Raw genomic sequence first — 17,159 nt, 5'->3', positions numbered from 1 at the left:
CTGCATCAGTGAGCTCTGGATTCATTAACAGTCTCCATTCAAAAATTCAAAATTATGGTGGCAAATAGTTGAAGAAGATACCCATTATCAACCTCTGATCTCCACATGCACACAAACATCTATGCACATAAACAAACACACAAAGACAAGGGAACTGGAGGCAGAAATAGAAAGCAACAGATATTGTTGATTTAATTGATGAGAAAATATAAAGTTAATGCTGAATATCATTGCATAAAGATGTCTTCATTAGTCTTAGAATTTATTAGTGATCTTACTTTCTCTTTAAAAATATACTACATACAAGTAACATAACTCAATGACAAAGACAGATACTACCTCAGAGGAAAAAACTGGAAAAAAAAAAAAAGTGTTCCAAGCAGATGGTGCTAAGAAACAAGCAGGAGTTGCCATTCTAATTTACAATAAAATAGACTTTCAACCAAAAGTTATTAAACAAAATGGAGAAAGAAACTTCATTTTCATTAAAGGAAAATTCCACCAAGAGAAACTCTCAATTCTGAACATCTATGCCCCAAATGCAAGGGCACCTACATTCATAAAAGAAACTGCTAAAGCTCAAAACACACATTAAACCCCACACAATAATAGTGGGAGACGTCAACACTCCACTCTCACCAGTATACAGATCACTGAAACAGAAACTAAACAGAGGCACAGTGGAGCTATTAGGAATTGTGAACCAAACAGATTTAACAGATATATACAGAACATTTCACCCTAAAACAAAAGAATATACCTTCTTCTCAGCACCTCATGGTACCTTCTCCAAAACTGACCATATAATCGATCAAAAAACAAGCCTCAACAGATACAAGAAGATATTGAAGTAATCCCATGCATTCTATCAGATCACCACTGACTAACAAAAATAATAAATGAGAAAACTCAGATAGCCATAAAACCTGAATAACTCTCTACTCAATGATAACTTGGTCAGGGAAGAAATAAAGAAATTAAAGACTTCCTAGAATTCAATGAAAATGATAAACACAGCATACCAAAACACAATGAAAGCAGTGCTAAAAGCAAAATTCATAGACTGAGTGCCCTCTTAAAGAAACTTGGAGAGATCCTACACTAGCAACTTAACAGCGCACCTGAATGCCCTAGAACAAAAAGAAGCAAACACACTCAAGAGTAGACTGCAGGAAACAGTGAAACTCAGGGCAGAAATCAACTAAATAGAAACAGAGAGAAAGGTACAAAGAACCAACAAAACCAAAAACTGGTTCTTTGAGAAAGTCAACAAAATAGATAAATCTCTAGCTAAACTAACTAAAGGGCAAATTTACAAAGTGAGAAGTGAAATGTGAGACATAACAACAGAAACTGAGGAAATTTAAAAAATCGTCAGATCCTACTACAAAAGGCTATAGTCAACAAAATTTAGGTAAAATGGATGATTTTCTAGAAAGATACCATAGTTAAGGGCAGGTAGACTATCTAAACAGGCCTTTATCCTCTAAAGAAAGAGAAGAAGTAAATCATTTAAAACCTCCCAACCCAAAAACAAAAAAAAACAGAAGTGAGTTCTACCAGACCAGCAAAGAACTATTGCATAAAATAAAAACAGAAAGAAGTCTACCTAATTCATTCTACGAAGCCACAATTACTCTGATACATTACCCACACAAAGACCCAACAAAGAAAGAAAATTTCAGACCATTTTCGCGTAATGTCAATGTAAAAATATTCAATGAAATTCTAGCAAACCAAGTCCAAAATCACATCATTCATCCCAGGGATTTAAGGTTAGGTCAATATATGAAAACCCATTAACCTAATCCACTATTTAAACAAACTCAAAGAAAAACTTCATATTATCATCTCATTAGATGCTGAAAAGCATTTGACAAAATACAATACCACTTCATGTTAAAAGTATTGGAGAGATCAAAAATCCAAGGCCCATACCTAAACATAATAAAAGCAATATATAACAAACCAACAGCCAATATCAAATCACATGGAGAGATACTTGAAGCAATCCCCAAAAAACTGGCACAAAACAAGGCTGCCCACTCGCCCCATATCTATTCAGTATAGAATTCAAAGTTCTAGCTAGAGCTTCAAGACAACAAAAGGAAGTCAAGGAGATACAAATTGGCAAAGAAGAAGTCAGCATATCAATATTTGCAGATGATATGATAGTATACATAAACCACTCCACAAATTCTACCAAAGAACTTTTACAACTGATAAACAACTTCATCAAAGTGTCTGGATATAAAATTAACTCAAATACTTCAGTCATTCCTTTATGCAAATGATAAACAGTCTGAGAAAAAAAATAGGGAAACAACACCCTTCACAATAGTATGAATAATGTATAGTATCTTGGGGTGACTCTATAAACAAGTAAAAAATCTATATGACAAGCACTTTAAGTCTCTCAAGAAAGAAATCAAAGAAGACCTCAAAAAATGGAGAGATTTCCCATGCTCATGGATTGGTAGGATTAACATAGTAAAAATGGTTATCCTCCCAAAAGCAATCTGTAGATTCAATACAATCCTCGTCAAAATTACCACAAATTCTTCTCTGACATGGAAAGAGCAATTCTCAATTACATATGGGAAACCAAAAAACCCAGGATAGCAAGAACAATTCTTTTTTTTTTTTTTTTTTTTTTTTTGGTTTAGTTTTTCGAGACAGGGTTTTTCTGTGTAGCCCTGGCTGTCCTGGAACTCACTCTGTAGACCAGGCTAGCCTCGAGCTCTTGAACTCAGAAATCCGCCTGCCTCTGCCTCCCAAGTGCTGGGATTAAAGGCATGCGCCACCACCACCCGGCTGCGAGAACAATTCTTAACAATAAAAAACTTCTGTGGTAATCACTATCCCTGACTTGAAACTGTACTACAGAGCAATAGTGATAAAAACTGCATAGTATTAGTACAGAGAGAGTACAGAGACAGACAGGTCGATCAATGGGATAGAATTGAAGACTCAGAATTAAAACCACCCACTTATGGACACTTGATCTTTGACAAAGAAGCCAAAAGTACACAGTGGAAAGGTGCTGGTCTAACTGGCCGTCTGTATGAAGAAAAATGAAAATAGATCCCTGTTTGTCACCTTGCACAAAGCTCAAAGTTCAAGTGGATCAAGGACGTCAACATAAAACTGGGTACACTGTATCTAATAGAAGAGAAAGTGGGAAAGCAGCTGGAACTCATTGGCATGGCGGGTGGGGGGAATATCCTAAACAGAACTCCAATGGCTATGTTTTAAGATCAAGAATTGATAAATGGGACCTCATGAAGCTGAAAGGCTTCTGTAAGGCAAAGGATGTGGTCAATAGGTCAAATCAGCAAGCTACAGATTGGGAAAAATCTTCACTAACCTTACATCCAATAGAAGGCTAATATCCAAAATATATAAAGAACTTAAGAAGCTAACCTCCAAAAAACCCAAACAACCCAATCAAAAAATTGAGTATAACTAAACAGAGAATTCATAATAGAGGAATCTTGAATGGCTGAGAAGCACTTTAGGAAATGTTCAAAATCCTTATTCATTAGGGAAATGCGATCAAAATGACCCTGGGATTCAACCTGACACCAGTCAGAATGGCTGAAATCAAAAACTCAGGTGACAGCATATGTTGGTGAGGATATGGAGAAAGAGGAACACTCCTCCATTGCTGGTGGGATTGCAAACTAGTACAACCACTCTGGAAATCAATCTGGAACTTCCTCAGAAAAATGGAAATAGATCTACCTGAAGACTCAGCTCTACCACTCTCAGACATATACCCAAAAGACGTCCCACTATACCACTACAAGGGTCCCATGCTCTACTAGGTTCATAGCAGCCTTATTTGTGATAGCCAGAAGCTGGAAACCACCTAGATGCCCCACAGCGTAACAGTGGATATAAAAAAAAATGTGGTTTATTTACACAGTGGAATGCTATTCAGCTATTAAGAAGGAGGGCATCTTGAGTTTTGAAGGTAAATCGATGGTACTAGAAAATATTATCCTGAGTGAGATATGTCATACCCAAAAGGACATGTATGATATGTACTCACTGATAAGTGGATATTAGCCAAAAAATTACAGAATACCTGGGATACAGTCCACAGAACTGAAGAAGGTTACCAAGCTGAAGTGGCCCAAGTGAGGATGCCTCAATCCCACTTGGGAGGGAGAAGAAAGCAGAAGGCAAAGGGAGGGAGGGACCTGGATGAGAGAAGGGAGGGGGAGGGGAAAAGGGGGAACATAATCAGGTAGTGGGCAGAGGGAACGGAAAAGAAGCCCTGAGGACCAGCATAAAGGAAGGAAACTGGAAACCTAGGGAGATAAGGTGGGGAGGTGGGGTGGTGGCCTTCTACAACGTACCAGAGACCTGGAGGTGAGTGACTGTCAGGACTCAAAGGGAGGGACTTCAGATGAAATGCCATCAGTGGGGAGAGGGAACTCCTAGAGTCCACCTCCAGTAGAAAGACAGGGAATCAAGTGGAGGGATGGGGTTGCTGTCCCACATCAAAATTTCTCACGTAGAATTGTTCCTGTTTAAATGTACTGCAGAAACTGGACTAGCTTGGGATCCATCTCAAGGGGAGGCTCCAAGGTGTAACACTATTACTGAGGCTTAGATGTACAGGAGCCTAGCATGGTGGTCCTCTGAGAGGCTCAACAATCAGCCTCAACAATCAGCCGAGTGAGACAGATGCAGATACTTTTACCCAAGCATTGGACTGAAGTTGGGGACCCCTGTGGTCAAATTAGGGAAAGGCTGGAAGAAGCTGAGGAGGAGCGTAGCCCTATAGGAAAACCAGCAGTCTCAACAAACCTGGACCCCCAAAATCTCCCAGACATTGAGCCACCAACCGGGCAGCTGGTTCAAGACCCCAGACACATATACAGTAGAGGACTGCCCCGTCAGGCCTTAGTGGGGGAAGATGCACCTAACCCTCGAGATTTGAGGACCCAGGGAGTGAGGAGGCCTGGCAGGCAGGGGCAGGGTTACATCCTCTTGGAGACAGAAATGAGGAAAATTGTTGGAGGCTGGACCGGGAGGGGGGCAATGACTGGACTGTAAAAAAAAAATAATAGTAATAAAAAAATTAAATACATACTGCAGGGTCTGGAGAGATGATGGCTTAGGAGTTCAGACACTTGGCTCACAACCTTCTATGACTTCAGTTCCAGGGGAGCCAGTCCCCTAACCTTCTTCTTACCTCCATGGACACCAAATACACAGAGAGTTGCACAGACATACATGCAGGCAGAAACATACACACATAAATTTAAGACATGTGTTTATTTAATAAGTTCATGCACGCATTTATCAAAGAACTGTACTAGCCAGCTCTTCTTTCAAGTGCACAGGCCAATATAGTAGAACATAGCAATTATCATTTAAAGTTCTATTGTACATGATTATGACAGATGACACAAATAAAGTATTGAATTTTGAAAACTCTTAACTATGAAGCCATTTACCCTCCTTATTAAGTAATGGAAATGAAAATAATCATGCATAAGGAAAGATATTACAGTATTATAAACTGAAATTATAATGCATAATTTGCATCAAAAGGACTTGATGAAATTCCTGAGTCTTTTTTCTTATCTGAAATGGACAAAGAGAATACTGTCAGTTGTTAAAATTTACCTTGAGACCAGAAAACTATTGTTGTGTTAAGAACTAAATCTTTTAAATTTGTCATGATTTAAATTTAAAGGAAATACTAATAACATTTTTTTGAACTTACCTTAAATTTGTTTAAGGTTTTATTCAAATTTTAGAGGCCTGAAAAAAGAAAAATCTTGTCCACTAATTATCCAGTAACTATTTTTATGAGATATTTTATTGAGTCCATATTTTTCAGGTCTTGTCTTTTCAATGAAGGTTTCTGCCATCAAATATCAGAAAATATTGGTTCTAAGGTGGTCCATCTCACATTGCTCAAGTTTTTCTTTAATTTACTTGAAGGTGAAGTAAAGCATTTAAGTCAAAAGTAAGTGTTAATCACAAATGTCTTTCTGTAATTCTGCTGTTTTATGTTTAATTTAGAGGTTTGTTTTCATTTTCAGACACAACCATGGCAGTAAAGGTTTGCTTATGTTTTTTTCTTTCTCTTCAGTTCATATTTTTCTTATTCTTCTTTTGGTAAAATGTATATTTTAGAAATTTATATTTATTTCTAAATGTCATATAAAACCATCAAATATCAGAAAATATGATTCTAAGGTGGTCCATCTTATATTGCTCAAGTTTTTCTTTAATTTACTTGAAACTGAAGTATGGCATTTGAGTATATATTACTGAATTTTATTTGACTTAGACCATTTTCCCTATTGGTATATGTACATTCATGTGTATGTATCAATGCACATGGGTCTGCATATATATGGAGACCAGAGGTTCAATCTTGAGAATCATTTCTCAGTAGTATCCAGGTTGTTTATTGTCACAGGGATCTGTTGTTGTCCTGGAGCTCACAGAGTAGTGAGCTATATAAGCCCTAAGGACCTGCCTGCCTCTCCCTTTCGAGTACTGAGACTAAGTGGCCTTCACAATGCCTGCTTAAATTGATATACCCAGCCTATGAGGCCACTTTTAATATTTTATCCTTTATTACTGTCATGTGTTATGTCATGATAATTATATATGATCACCTTTTCAAAATGATCACCTTTTCAAAAACATTCTTGCTTATCAAAATAAATCTAATAACTGCCATGATTAAATTGGCCTAATAATTTAATATTTGTTTATATTTTCATTAGGTTATGTGACTGGTCAGATTCTCAGAGTCTAAAAGTAACAGAAAAGGCAATTCTTCATGAAATTTTTTGGTCAGGAAGTGAAACTTCAGGACTTTTGACAAAACCAGTAAATATGCTTTTGGAATGGACTATATATTCTCACAAGGAAAAATGCAAGTCTAATGATGTAAGTAGGATTTATATACAAAAGAATAAAGTCTATGAAAAAAGCACAGTTAGCACTCTTTATCTGTAGGTTTCAAAAATATGGATTTACCCAGTGCATATAAAAATATTCAGAAAAGGTTTTATCTCTACTGAACACATGCAGATTTCTTGTCATTATTAACTCAACATTTTGCTATAATATTCATGCATATAACATTTCGATTATATTAGTTACTGCAAGTGATCTATAGAGGATTTGAAGAATTTAGGAAGATGGAAAGTATATATAGGCATCACAGTATCTAGCAGGACTTTCTGCGTACCTGCCAGTGATATAAATAATGACACAGAGCTTTTTAAATATTTTATACCTTAGCCCTTTGCTACAGCAGTCTCCCAGCTGCTCTAACTTATTTTTTATTTGTTTATTTATTTTTTTTTTAATTTTTAATTTTTTTTGGTTTTTCGCGACAGGGTTTCTCTGTGTAGCCCTGGCTGTCCTGGAACTCACTCTGTACCAGGCTAGCCTCGAACTCTCGAACTCAGAAATCCGCCTGCCTCTGCCTCCCAAGTGCTGGAATTAAAGGTGTGCACCACCACCGCCCAGCCCAGCTGCTCTAACTTAGCCTGACCAACTAGCCTACTTCTACTTAGTTCTAATTCTACCTCTCTGCTCTGCTCTGGTCTATCTGTTCACCTCCATTTCCTCTGTCAAACATATTCTCTCAGCCTCCCTCTCTCTCCCCAGAAGTTCCAACTTCCACTGCCTGCCCAGCTATTGGCTGTCAGCACTTTTATTACAGCCAATCAGATACAAATCTACATTGTCTTATGCAAGAGAGGAAGGAATGATACCAAGATCCTGCCCTCATTTAGCTCTCAGCTGGTACAGAAATAACATTGAATATACAGAGACATGCCTTCACACGATGTACCCCACCAATAATATTGAACGCAAGAGTCTTGAACATCTGTGAAGTTAGGAAACAGTACATTTTGAAATCTGTGGTATGTGTATTGGAAGCAATTCAAGGAACAGATACTGGTAGATTTTTGTCCTTTGAAGTAGTGTATGTATTTCCTGTTCCTTTTATAGTTTGAATTTCTCCAAAAAATTTGAGCCTAATACTGTTTGTTTGTTTGTTTGTTTGTTTGTTTGTTTGTTTTTCGAGGCAGGGTTTCTCTGTGTAGTCCTGGCTGTCCTGGAACTCACTCTGTAGACCAGGCTAGCCTCGAACTCTTGAACTCAGAAATCCGCCTGCCTCTGCCTCCCAAGTGGGAGGTGTGCGCCACCACCGCCCGGCTAATACTTTTTGCTATATAGTTTATGTACTTGTAACAATCCTTCCTTAAAGGGCAGATTTTTCTTCATCTCTCACTTAGGCATAATATTCAGGAACAGTTATTTGGGCAGTATTTTAAAGTCTGTAGTTAGTTATAATTCTAAATGTTTTCTTTCTTTCTTCCTTCCTTCCTTCCTTCCTTCCTTCCTTCCTTCCTTCCTTCCTTCCTTCCTTTCTTTCTTTCTTTCTTTCTTTTTTTTATGAAAATGGTGCACTGAAAAAGTAGTCCATGCTGTTTTGGAGTGTACCACATTAAAAAGTTTAGGTTAGGTTTAAAACTTACTAGATATTGATACTTGCTGAAACATTTTTTTGTAAATACATTTCTACCTGGCATTGAAGTTTATAATTAGAGTACATTACCTATTTTCAGAATGTCCTGGAACATTAAGTATAAGAAAACATTAAACTGTCTCAAATATAAATGAACTTAAGATTAAAAGATATGGTAAAGGATATTAAAGAAAAATACATCACCAAGAACTCGATGGTCCACAGTCTAGCTGCTTTTAGTTGAACTATACCGTTTAAAAGTAGGCATATACCTGAAAACACATGGCAAGAAAAAATAACAAGCAAAGTTTGTATTCATAGTATAAATATGTCCTTCTAATGAATAAAACTATAACTAAGTGGAAAATGAAAATGCTATAAAATGGCAACCTGTGAGCAAAACAGAAATTCTTTAAAATGTTAAATCTATTTATTAAACATTATAAAATATTTAAAACATATGACGTATTTATACTTATCACTTACACTATCCTAGCTGCTCTTATAAACACTATTACACATTTTCTCATGTTTGTTACTTACAATATCCTAGAGTAGGACTATCGTTCTTATTATGAGTCACAAAAGCTAAATAAAAGTTTCAATTTGAAAAAAAATTGCATTTCTTTATCTTCAAAACTCAGGCACTGAGTTTTACCCAGGCTTTACCATACTGTCTGTTTTACTTTACTGAATTGGACTGTCATCCCCTTTCTCTACTTCTAAAACTTAAAAGCAATTTCTTGTGTCATGTCCATTAGAATGTGAAGGGGAGCAGTCAGTCTCTTCCCTACGAAGAACGTTTGGAAATATGTGTACAGTACCGTAATTATCACATCAGTACTTGTACCTGTACATGTGAACGCATGGTACTGTGCTGTAGAAGTGTACCTAGTTATGTGAGGACAGGAGCAGCATGTTTCCCTAGGTCTTAGTCAACGATGAAATGATATTCTCCTGTGCATTTGTATAAGAAGGTGAATTTAGATAACTTGACAAGGAATGATACTCATTATATATTGTTATATGAGGTCAAAAGAGGAGGAAAATTGCTGAGTATTTTGTGTAGAACGATGTATGAGGATATAAAGGAAATAAAGATTATAGTTTGAGTGTATTATAGAAAACATTGGTTGCCTCAGATAATCTGCCTTTGATGACTTGTTGCCTATTTTTTAATATAAATTCACACTTTTAATTATTCCTTTATTCTTTTATCTTTCTTCTCTAATTCTTGAATCGTTTTCTTTTTAGCCTCTGTTTAGAATACTTCTATTTAATTACCTTTGTAGTACAATTAACCTTCTTTTCATATATTTAATACTTTAATTTAGGGTGGGATTGTTTTTTAACTAGTGTTTTCTTTTGTTAAGTTTGATTTCTTCTGACATATATAGTACTAAGGATTGAACCCAAGAGCTTCTTTTTATGCAAGCCAAGCAGTCTTACACCAAATAGTCTCACCAGTCCTCCAGAGATATATATTCTAATATTGCAAGTGGATGGTGACATGCAATTATGAATGGGTTTTGTGTGATTGGCTGTGCTTGTCTGATAATTTCTAATAGGAAGTTATAGTGAAATATTGTGTTTTTCTGCTTTCCAGAATTTATTGACCATTTCTTTTTGGCCCTAAAGGATATTACGATGTGTTTTCACTGTAGTTTTAGAGTATTCCCTGTTACCAACTTGTTCTGTTTGTCAACAACTAGATCTGTTTGCTAATTATTAATTAAATTTGTTACACTTACATTACTTATTTCTGTCCTACATTTTTACAGGGCATTGGAGGTGCTTTTACTTTGTAAGTTTTCTTTATCTTATCAAACAGCTTTAGAAACATATATCAAACATATATGGAAATGCCATGCTACTAGTAATTAAGATGCCATAGCTAGCAGTTAGAATATATTCTTTGAAGGCAGTAAACAGAATAGTTTGTAGGGTAGAGTGCTCTGGTAGCAAACTCATCCCTAAAGAGTGAAATTCTGTGTCGCCTCCAGCTTTTAAATAATTCCTCAGATCTGTTTATTAACTGTTATTTAAGTTTGTTAAACTTACACTACTTATTGCTGTCCTGAATTTTTGTAGAGAGTTTGGGGTGCTTTTCTATATTTACAGAATTACTAACATAGTGTGTTCATAAAAATTTTAGGTTACTAAGTCTTTTCAGCTGTGTCTAGTATGCTGCTAAACATTTTGACTGTATTTTTAAGTTTTGTACTTCATAGTTATAGATCTTTTATGTTCCTGCTGTGACTTTTTTTGTGTTTTTTAATTCACTAAAAGGTGTCTCACTTTTTTCCTATGAACATTACAATAACAATTATTTTGTATCTTTACCAGTTTTGTTTATTTCCATGTGTGAAGCCCTTTTTGTTCTTCCTTCATTATTATTTTCCTGGTCTCCTGTGTTTTCCACTTCTAGTCTTTTATTTTCTTTTCTGTACTAGTTACCATTTACAATGTTTAATTTCTATTTTAATAACTGTTTGTAGAAACAGTTTATCAAAACCCAAAATACCTTTTTACAGGGAGAGTATTCTTTACTTCCGCCAAGAGCCTGAGTGTTCTTCCAGTGAAGGGTTTTCCTATCCCTGTGTCCATATCTGAGGGACTCTGAGTCCAAATGACAAAGACTCACGGGTCTGCAGCATCTGTCATTCACTCTCCCTCTCAGAGACGTGGCCTGGGATGAGTTAAGCCTCTGCTTATGGCCTTTCTCACCAGCGTCCTTTTGCTTACAGAAACCCCAATTCTGTATCTTTACCCGTCATTTAGGATGAGAAAAATTGTTTAAGACAAAGTTAGGTTGGTATTGAGTCGTCCATCAAATGTTTAGGTATCTTGGCATAACATTTCTCATAACTTAATGTTTATTTTAAAAAATGTTTTGTGTATTTCAGCTGACATTTCTGTTTTCAAAAACTGTTTATCAAAATTCCCAAGTCTTCCTTTAATACAATAACTGAATTTTAAAAATAAGAGAAAAAGTTTAAGCTAGGCTTAATGGCATATCTCTGAATCCTACTTAGGAGGTAGAAACAAGAAGATCAGGTGTTCAGGTTGTCATCAGTTATATGTAAAGTCAGCCTGGGCTTTATAAGGCACTATACTGCGTTAAATTCCCCGGGGAGATAATGAACAGATGTCTCCTTAACCCAGATAAGGTACCAACTTCAAATTAAGGTAACTATTTCACACATATCTACCTTGACAAACACATGAGTTTAACTATGGTTATGAACAAGCATATGAGTGAGGAGTTATCTACTGGAATATAGGAAGCTTACTAATACAGCCTGGAAGAATAGCTTCCCCCACCTGTCACTCATACAACTAGGTCCCGTGTAGAGATCCTGAGGAGGGGCAGCTTGGACCTCAGTGACACTGCCTTGTGGACATTTTTCTCTCCTCTGTGAGATAATAGTAATGTCCTGGGAGGGGGACAGAGTTCCCCAATACCCTGTTAAAAACAACCTGAAAAAGTAAAATTGCTCCTAGATTTTATGGTTACCAAGTAATCCTATTGTGTGACTGTGGCTATTTTTAATTAACTGCACTTTATTTATATTCTGTACATGAATATGGATGTGCACATGCCATAGCACGCATATGGAGGTCAGAGGACAACTTGCAGAAGTCCATTTTCCCTTTCTACTTTGTAGATAAATGGGGACATTGTCAGGTTGTTAGGCTGGGTGGCAGATGCCTCTCTATCCACTAAGCTGTGTCACTGGCCCCAAGTATCTGATATTAAAGATGTGCAACCATGCAAATGTCTGGAAATGTAAACTACTTAAGCAGATAGAGTTGTCTACACTTTACTAACAGTCTAGTAAGGACTTATAATCTTAATGTATCCTTAAAAATTACTGTTTGCCTTTTGCTTTACTTTTTATTCAGTATAATCATTTAAGATAGGAAATATTCCTTATAGAACCACCCCTTTTCATTCCTCTGATTACATAAGTGATATTGTTCCTCTAAAACTGAAAACAGTAAAACGTTTTCACAGTTTTGCTAAAGTACAAGTCAACTATAGATAAGAAACTACTGAGCAAACATAAGGAAATAGAAATAAATTTATACATACTTAAAGGTTTTGGTCAGATTTATAAGTAAATGCAACATATTTGAGAAGCAATCTGCAGCAAATTTTAGTAGCATCATTCCTAATACAAAAACTGGTTTTAAATTTTGCACATTTGTATTTAACATTTAAATTTCTTGAACTTACCAACTTACATTTTATTATAATACCTTTCTGTTAGAAGTCTTTCTCATACTTAATTAAATATTCTTTAGCAATTTCCAGTTTGAAGAATTCTGTGCATGTTCACAGACATCATTTTCTGTATTATAAAGCGTTTGTTTCTTGATTCACTGAGTTGAAGCATTCAATTTAAATCATTAGCTAAACAGAAGTCCTCAGTTTATGTTAATATTGTTTTGTCATAATGTCAATCAGCAACTATCGCTGAGTGACACAATGGCATAAATTTCATTGTCATTAATCTGAGAAAGCTTTGGGCTTTCCTTGGCAGAGATCAGAGGTGAGCAAAGTCAAGGTTAGGGAGGGAGTGCACATTTTCTAAAGCTTTGATGGCTAGTTATTCCCTCCTTTCTTTGCAATGTCTTTAACTGCTATTTAAATATGACCCTACAGTTATATGTAGAAATGGATGTTAGCTTATATTTAGAGATAGCTAATATAAAGTTTAAGTAACTTGCCGACAGCATCCTAGCCTTCATTAGAGGCCAAGTTTATTGCAACAGGCTTTCTCATAATTCTAATGCCAGAGTATAAAACTGGAAGAGGCATCCTGCTTACATTTTTTCAGCAGAGTAATTTGTCACAGATAGCAGTAGGAGTCAGAAAGAACCAAAGGCCACGCTGGTAGTTTGTTCCTTGTTACAGTCTAATCAGCTTTGGTAGATTGTGAACTTCAATAAACAGATTCCTTATACTAACATAAAAGAGAACTGTATTCACAGAATGTACAGTAATAGAAGTTTACATGTTAGAAAGACATTCTAAGGGTGTGTATAATGCAAATCATGTCTTTGTTTCTTTGCTGGTTCTTGGAGTAATTCATACTCTCTTTTTTAGCTTTTACAAACATTTCAATATTCCAAGCTGGCCTTTTTCCCCCCTTTGATGGTTTACTTACCGTTTTCTTTTTTTTCTTTTTTAATTTTTTCACTTTGCATCCTGATTGCTGCCCCCCACCACCACCAAGTCACCCCCTCACATGACCCCTCCCCCATCTCATCCTCCCTGCAGGGTTAGGCACATCCTTTCCCACTGAGGCCAGACAAGGCTATATATTTGTGGGGAGGCCTAGATCTAGCCCAGGTAGTAGTTCAGTCTCTCAGAGCCCCAAGAGTTCAGATTAGTTGACTCTGTTGGTCTTCCTGTGGAGTTCTTATCCTCTTCTGGACTCTTAATCCTCCTTCAACTCTTCCATAAGAGTCCAGTGGTTGGCTGTGAGTCTCTGCATCTGTCTCAGTCAGCTGCTGAGTGGAGTCTATCAGAGGACAGCCATGTTAGGCTCCTGTCTGTAAGCATAACAGTATAATTAATAGTCTCAGATTGGCGCTTGCCCATGGGATGGATCTCAAGTTGGCCTTGTTATTGGTTGGCCATTCCCTCAGTCTCTGCTCCATCCCCACCCCTGCAATTCTTGTAGATGGACTAAATTTTTGGTGGAAAGTTGTGTGGGTAGGTTGGTGTCCCTATCACTCCACAAAAAGTGGCCTATTCAGGTTCCACATCATCTCTGCTGTCAGTCTCGGCTAAGGTCACCCCCATTGATTCCTAGGATCCTCCCCCATCTCAAGTCTCTGGCACATCCTTAAGATGTCCCCACCCCTGCCAGCCGCAGATTTCCATCCATTCTCCTGACCCTATCTGGCCCCTTTATCTTGTCTCTTCCCATACCTAATCCTGAATCCCCCCTCCCCTTTCCCACCCACTTCCTTTCCTCCATTTGCCTCCTATGACCATTTTATTCACTCTTCTAAATGAATTTCAATCCTTTCCAAAGTATACATATTCCAGAAAACAGTAGCACTCAGTCAGCAAGATGCTTCAGCAGGGAGCGAGGCATTTACTGATAAGCCTGTGACCTGAGTTCCATCCCCAGTTCCCAAATGGTGGAGAGGGAATCAACTCTTGGAAGTTGTCCTCTAGCAACACCACAGTTTCTGTGGCATGCCTTTGCCCCCTCTCCACACACAATAAAAGCATTAACGACATGTAATTTCAAATGCTTTAAGGAAAAATCAGTTGCATTGTTCTTACACTGCCCTGTTTAGTCTTGGCCTTGTTGCTGTATGAATATGCTAGTTAAGAAAATAGTATGAAAGCACCCAAGTCCAGACGTTAAAATGTCAATTTGTATAGAATTTTACCATCATGGATACAAAATCACCATATTCAGACACACAGTAAAATAATTACAGAAATCATTTCTCAAAGTCAGTGCAAGACACCTTTATTCATACCTATTAGTGTCAAGGTAAATTTTACATTAAATAGTAATTTTAAGGCTGGAGTGTTAACTCGTCAGTTAAGAGTAGTTGTTACTTTTGCCAAGTACTCAGGTTCAATTCACAACAGCCCCATGGACTTAGAACCATCTATAACTCCAGTCACAGGGAATCAGTGCCCTCTTCTGACCTCCATAGGCACCAAGCATGTCCATGGTGCACTTATATACATGCAGACAAATACTCGTATAAATAAAAATAATAAATAAAAAGGAAATACTAACTTTAAATTGAGATACAGGTATATGTTGATTTATGTAAAATTAAAAGAAAGTCCCAACTAGTTGGTATTTTAGTGCTAGATTGTGATTTCTATATGAGCTTACCTACATAGACTATTGTTACTCAACAGTTTTAGAGTCTGGGGCCTACATATGATCCTGAATTACCGTACTTAAGACATAGTTTTACATATCAGAATACACTGATTTTTTTCCCTTCTCTCCTGAGTATTGACATTACTAGTACTCAGAAAATCATTGTAGTTGAAGTAACATCTTATGTCTATGAACATGGCCAATTTCATATCCTTTTGCTATCTTGAATGACATGAGAGAACTAAATGTTCAGAGTCACATCTGCAGATCAGCTTTACAAAGAATAGAGTCGTTTTCCTGCAATGGTTCATGAGATTGGCATTAGCTCCGTAGTCCCTCAAATCATGCAAAGGGTTATGTTGATGCTGCTATTATAGCCAGGCTATATGCTAACTTCCCATACAACATAGCTGCAACTGTAAGATTTAAACCAAACATGAGTCCAGGGAGGAAAAGGTAGCAGTGTTTGCATGCATGAATAGGATCAAGCCATATGTTTATTCTAACCCCAAATTATATCAGAAGTTCTTTGCTTGTTTTAATTGTCAATTAACCATGCAGTTTAAAATCTCTTCAGTTAAGTGCTTCAGGATCTTTCTCCAAAATGTAATATGATGCCAGAATGCAGCGAGCTGCCCTGTGGTATCATAAGACACCATGTCTTCACACCTGCTATTGGTCTTGACTCTGGGATTTCCTTCTGTGTCGATGTTTGACAACACAAATGTGTGTACCACTTGGCCATTTGTTTCTCTGGTTTTGCACAGCAAACCAGAAATAGAATTCTTAATTTCCAATGGCTTTTTAAACTCTATAACATCTTTTTCTTAGACACATTATTCTATAATATCTATTTCCTTGGTGTTTCAGGGTCATATGTGTATGGTTATAAACATAAGTCTTCCTTGTTCTGATGTATTTAATATATGTGCATAATGTTGTAAAATGCAATTATACTTTCTGGTTTAGTCTGTTTTTTTTTTTTTAACTGAAAATAAATTCTTCTCCCCTACCTTACATCCCAACCAGTTTCCTTTACCTCCACTCCTCCCAGGACCCCTTCACCAACCCTCTCTCCTGGGTCTACTTGCCCTCTGTCTCCCATCAGAAAAGAGCAGGCATCCAAGAGACAAGAACCAAACATGACAAAACAAATTATATTAAGAGGCAAGACCAGGCAACCCAACAGAAGGAAAAGAGTCCCAAGAGCAGTCAAAAGACGCTGTGAGCCACCCACTCCCTCGGGGGTCCAGCAGAAGTACTCAGTATATTCTGCAGAGGACCTGGTGCTGATCCGTTCATGCCTACTTCTCTCTGGGAGCCTGTGCTCACAAGCTTTGCTCAGTTGATTCACTGGGCCTTGTTCTCCGACTCTCCTCCATTCTTTCTGCTCTTATAGTCTTTCTGTCCCCTCTTCCATGGCATTCTCCTAGTGGGGGCACCCAATATAAACCTCAAATTTAAACTGCATAATATCTATAGTGTCTACTCCCATCTGCCATGGGAGGAAGCCTTTGATGATGATTTGACGAGGCACTGGCTGTAGTTAGGAATCATGTCATTGTTTTTTTGTAAGTTTGTTTTATTTTGTTTTTGTTCGTTTTTTGGTTTTTAATTTTTTTTTTTTTGCACATTTGGGTTTTTTGTTTCTTTGTTTGGTTGGTATTTTGTTTGTTTCGTACTTTTAGATTACTTGTGTTTGGTTCTGCCATAGGTCTCTGGTTCCTGGCCACCCAAGCTGCGTTGAGCATGGGCTTCCTCTT

General features: G+C 37.1%; 1 protein-coding gene across 3 annotated transcripts in view; it reads left to right on the top strand.

The window, feature by feature from the left end:
- Window positions 1–17,159, top strand: part of Slf1 (SMC5-SMC6 complex localization factor 1) — a 74,791-nt gene that overhangs the window by 41,449 nt on the left and 16,183 nt on the right. For all 3 annotated transcript variants that reach the window (XM_028760105.1, XM_028760107.1, XM_028760106.1), the window contains 2 exons: window positions 5,861–5,989; window positions 6,762–6,927. In XM_028760105.1, coding sequence (XP_028615938.1) covers window positions 5,861–5,989; window positions 6,762–6,927 — 295 coding nt within the window. The remainder of the gene's footprint in view (window positions 1–5,860; window positions 5,990–6,761; window positions 6,928–17,159) is intronic.

The sequence above is a fragment of the Grammomys surdaster genome, unplaced genomic scaffold (assembly GCF_004785775.1).
Source record: "Grammomys surdaster isolate TR1022 unplaced genomic scaffold, NIH_TR_1.0 126391, whole genome shotgun sequence".
NCBI lineage: Eukaryota > Metazoa > Chordata > Mammalia > Rodentia > Muridae > Grammomys > Grammomys surdaster.
This window is presented reverse-complemented; position numbering and strand designations above follow the sequence as displayed.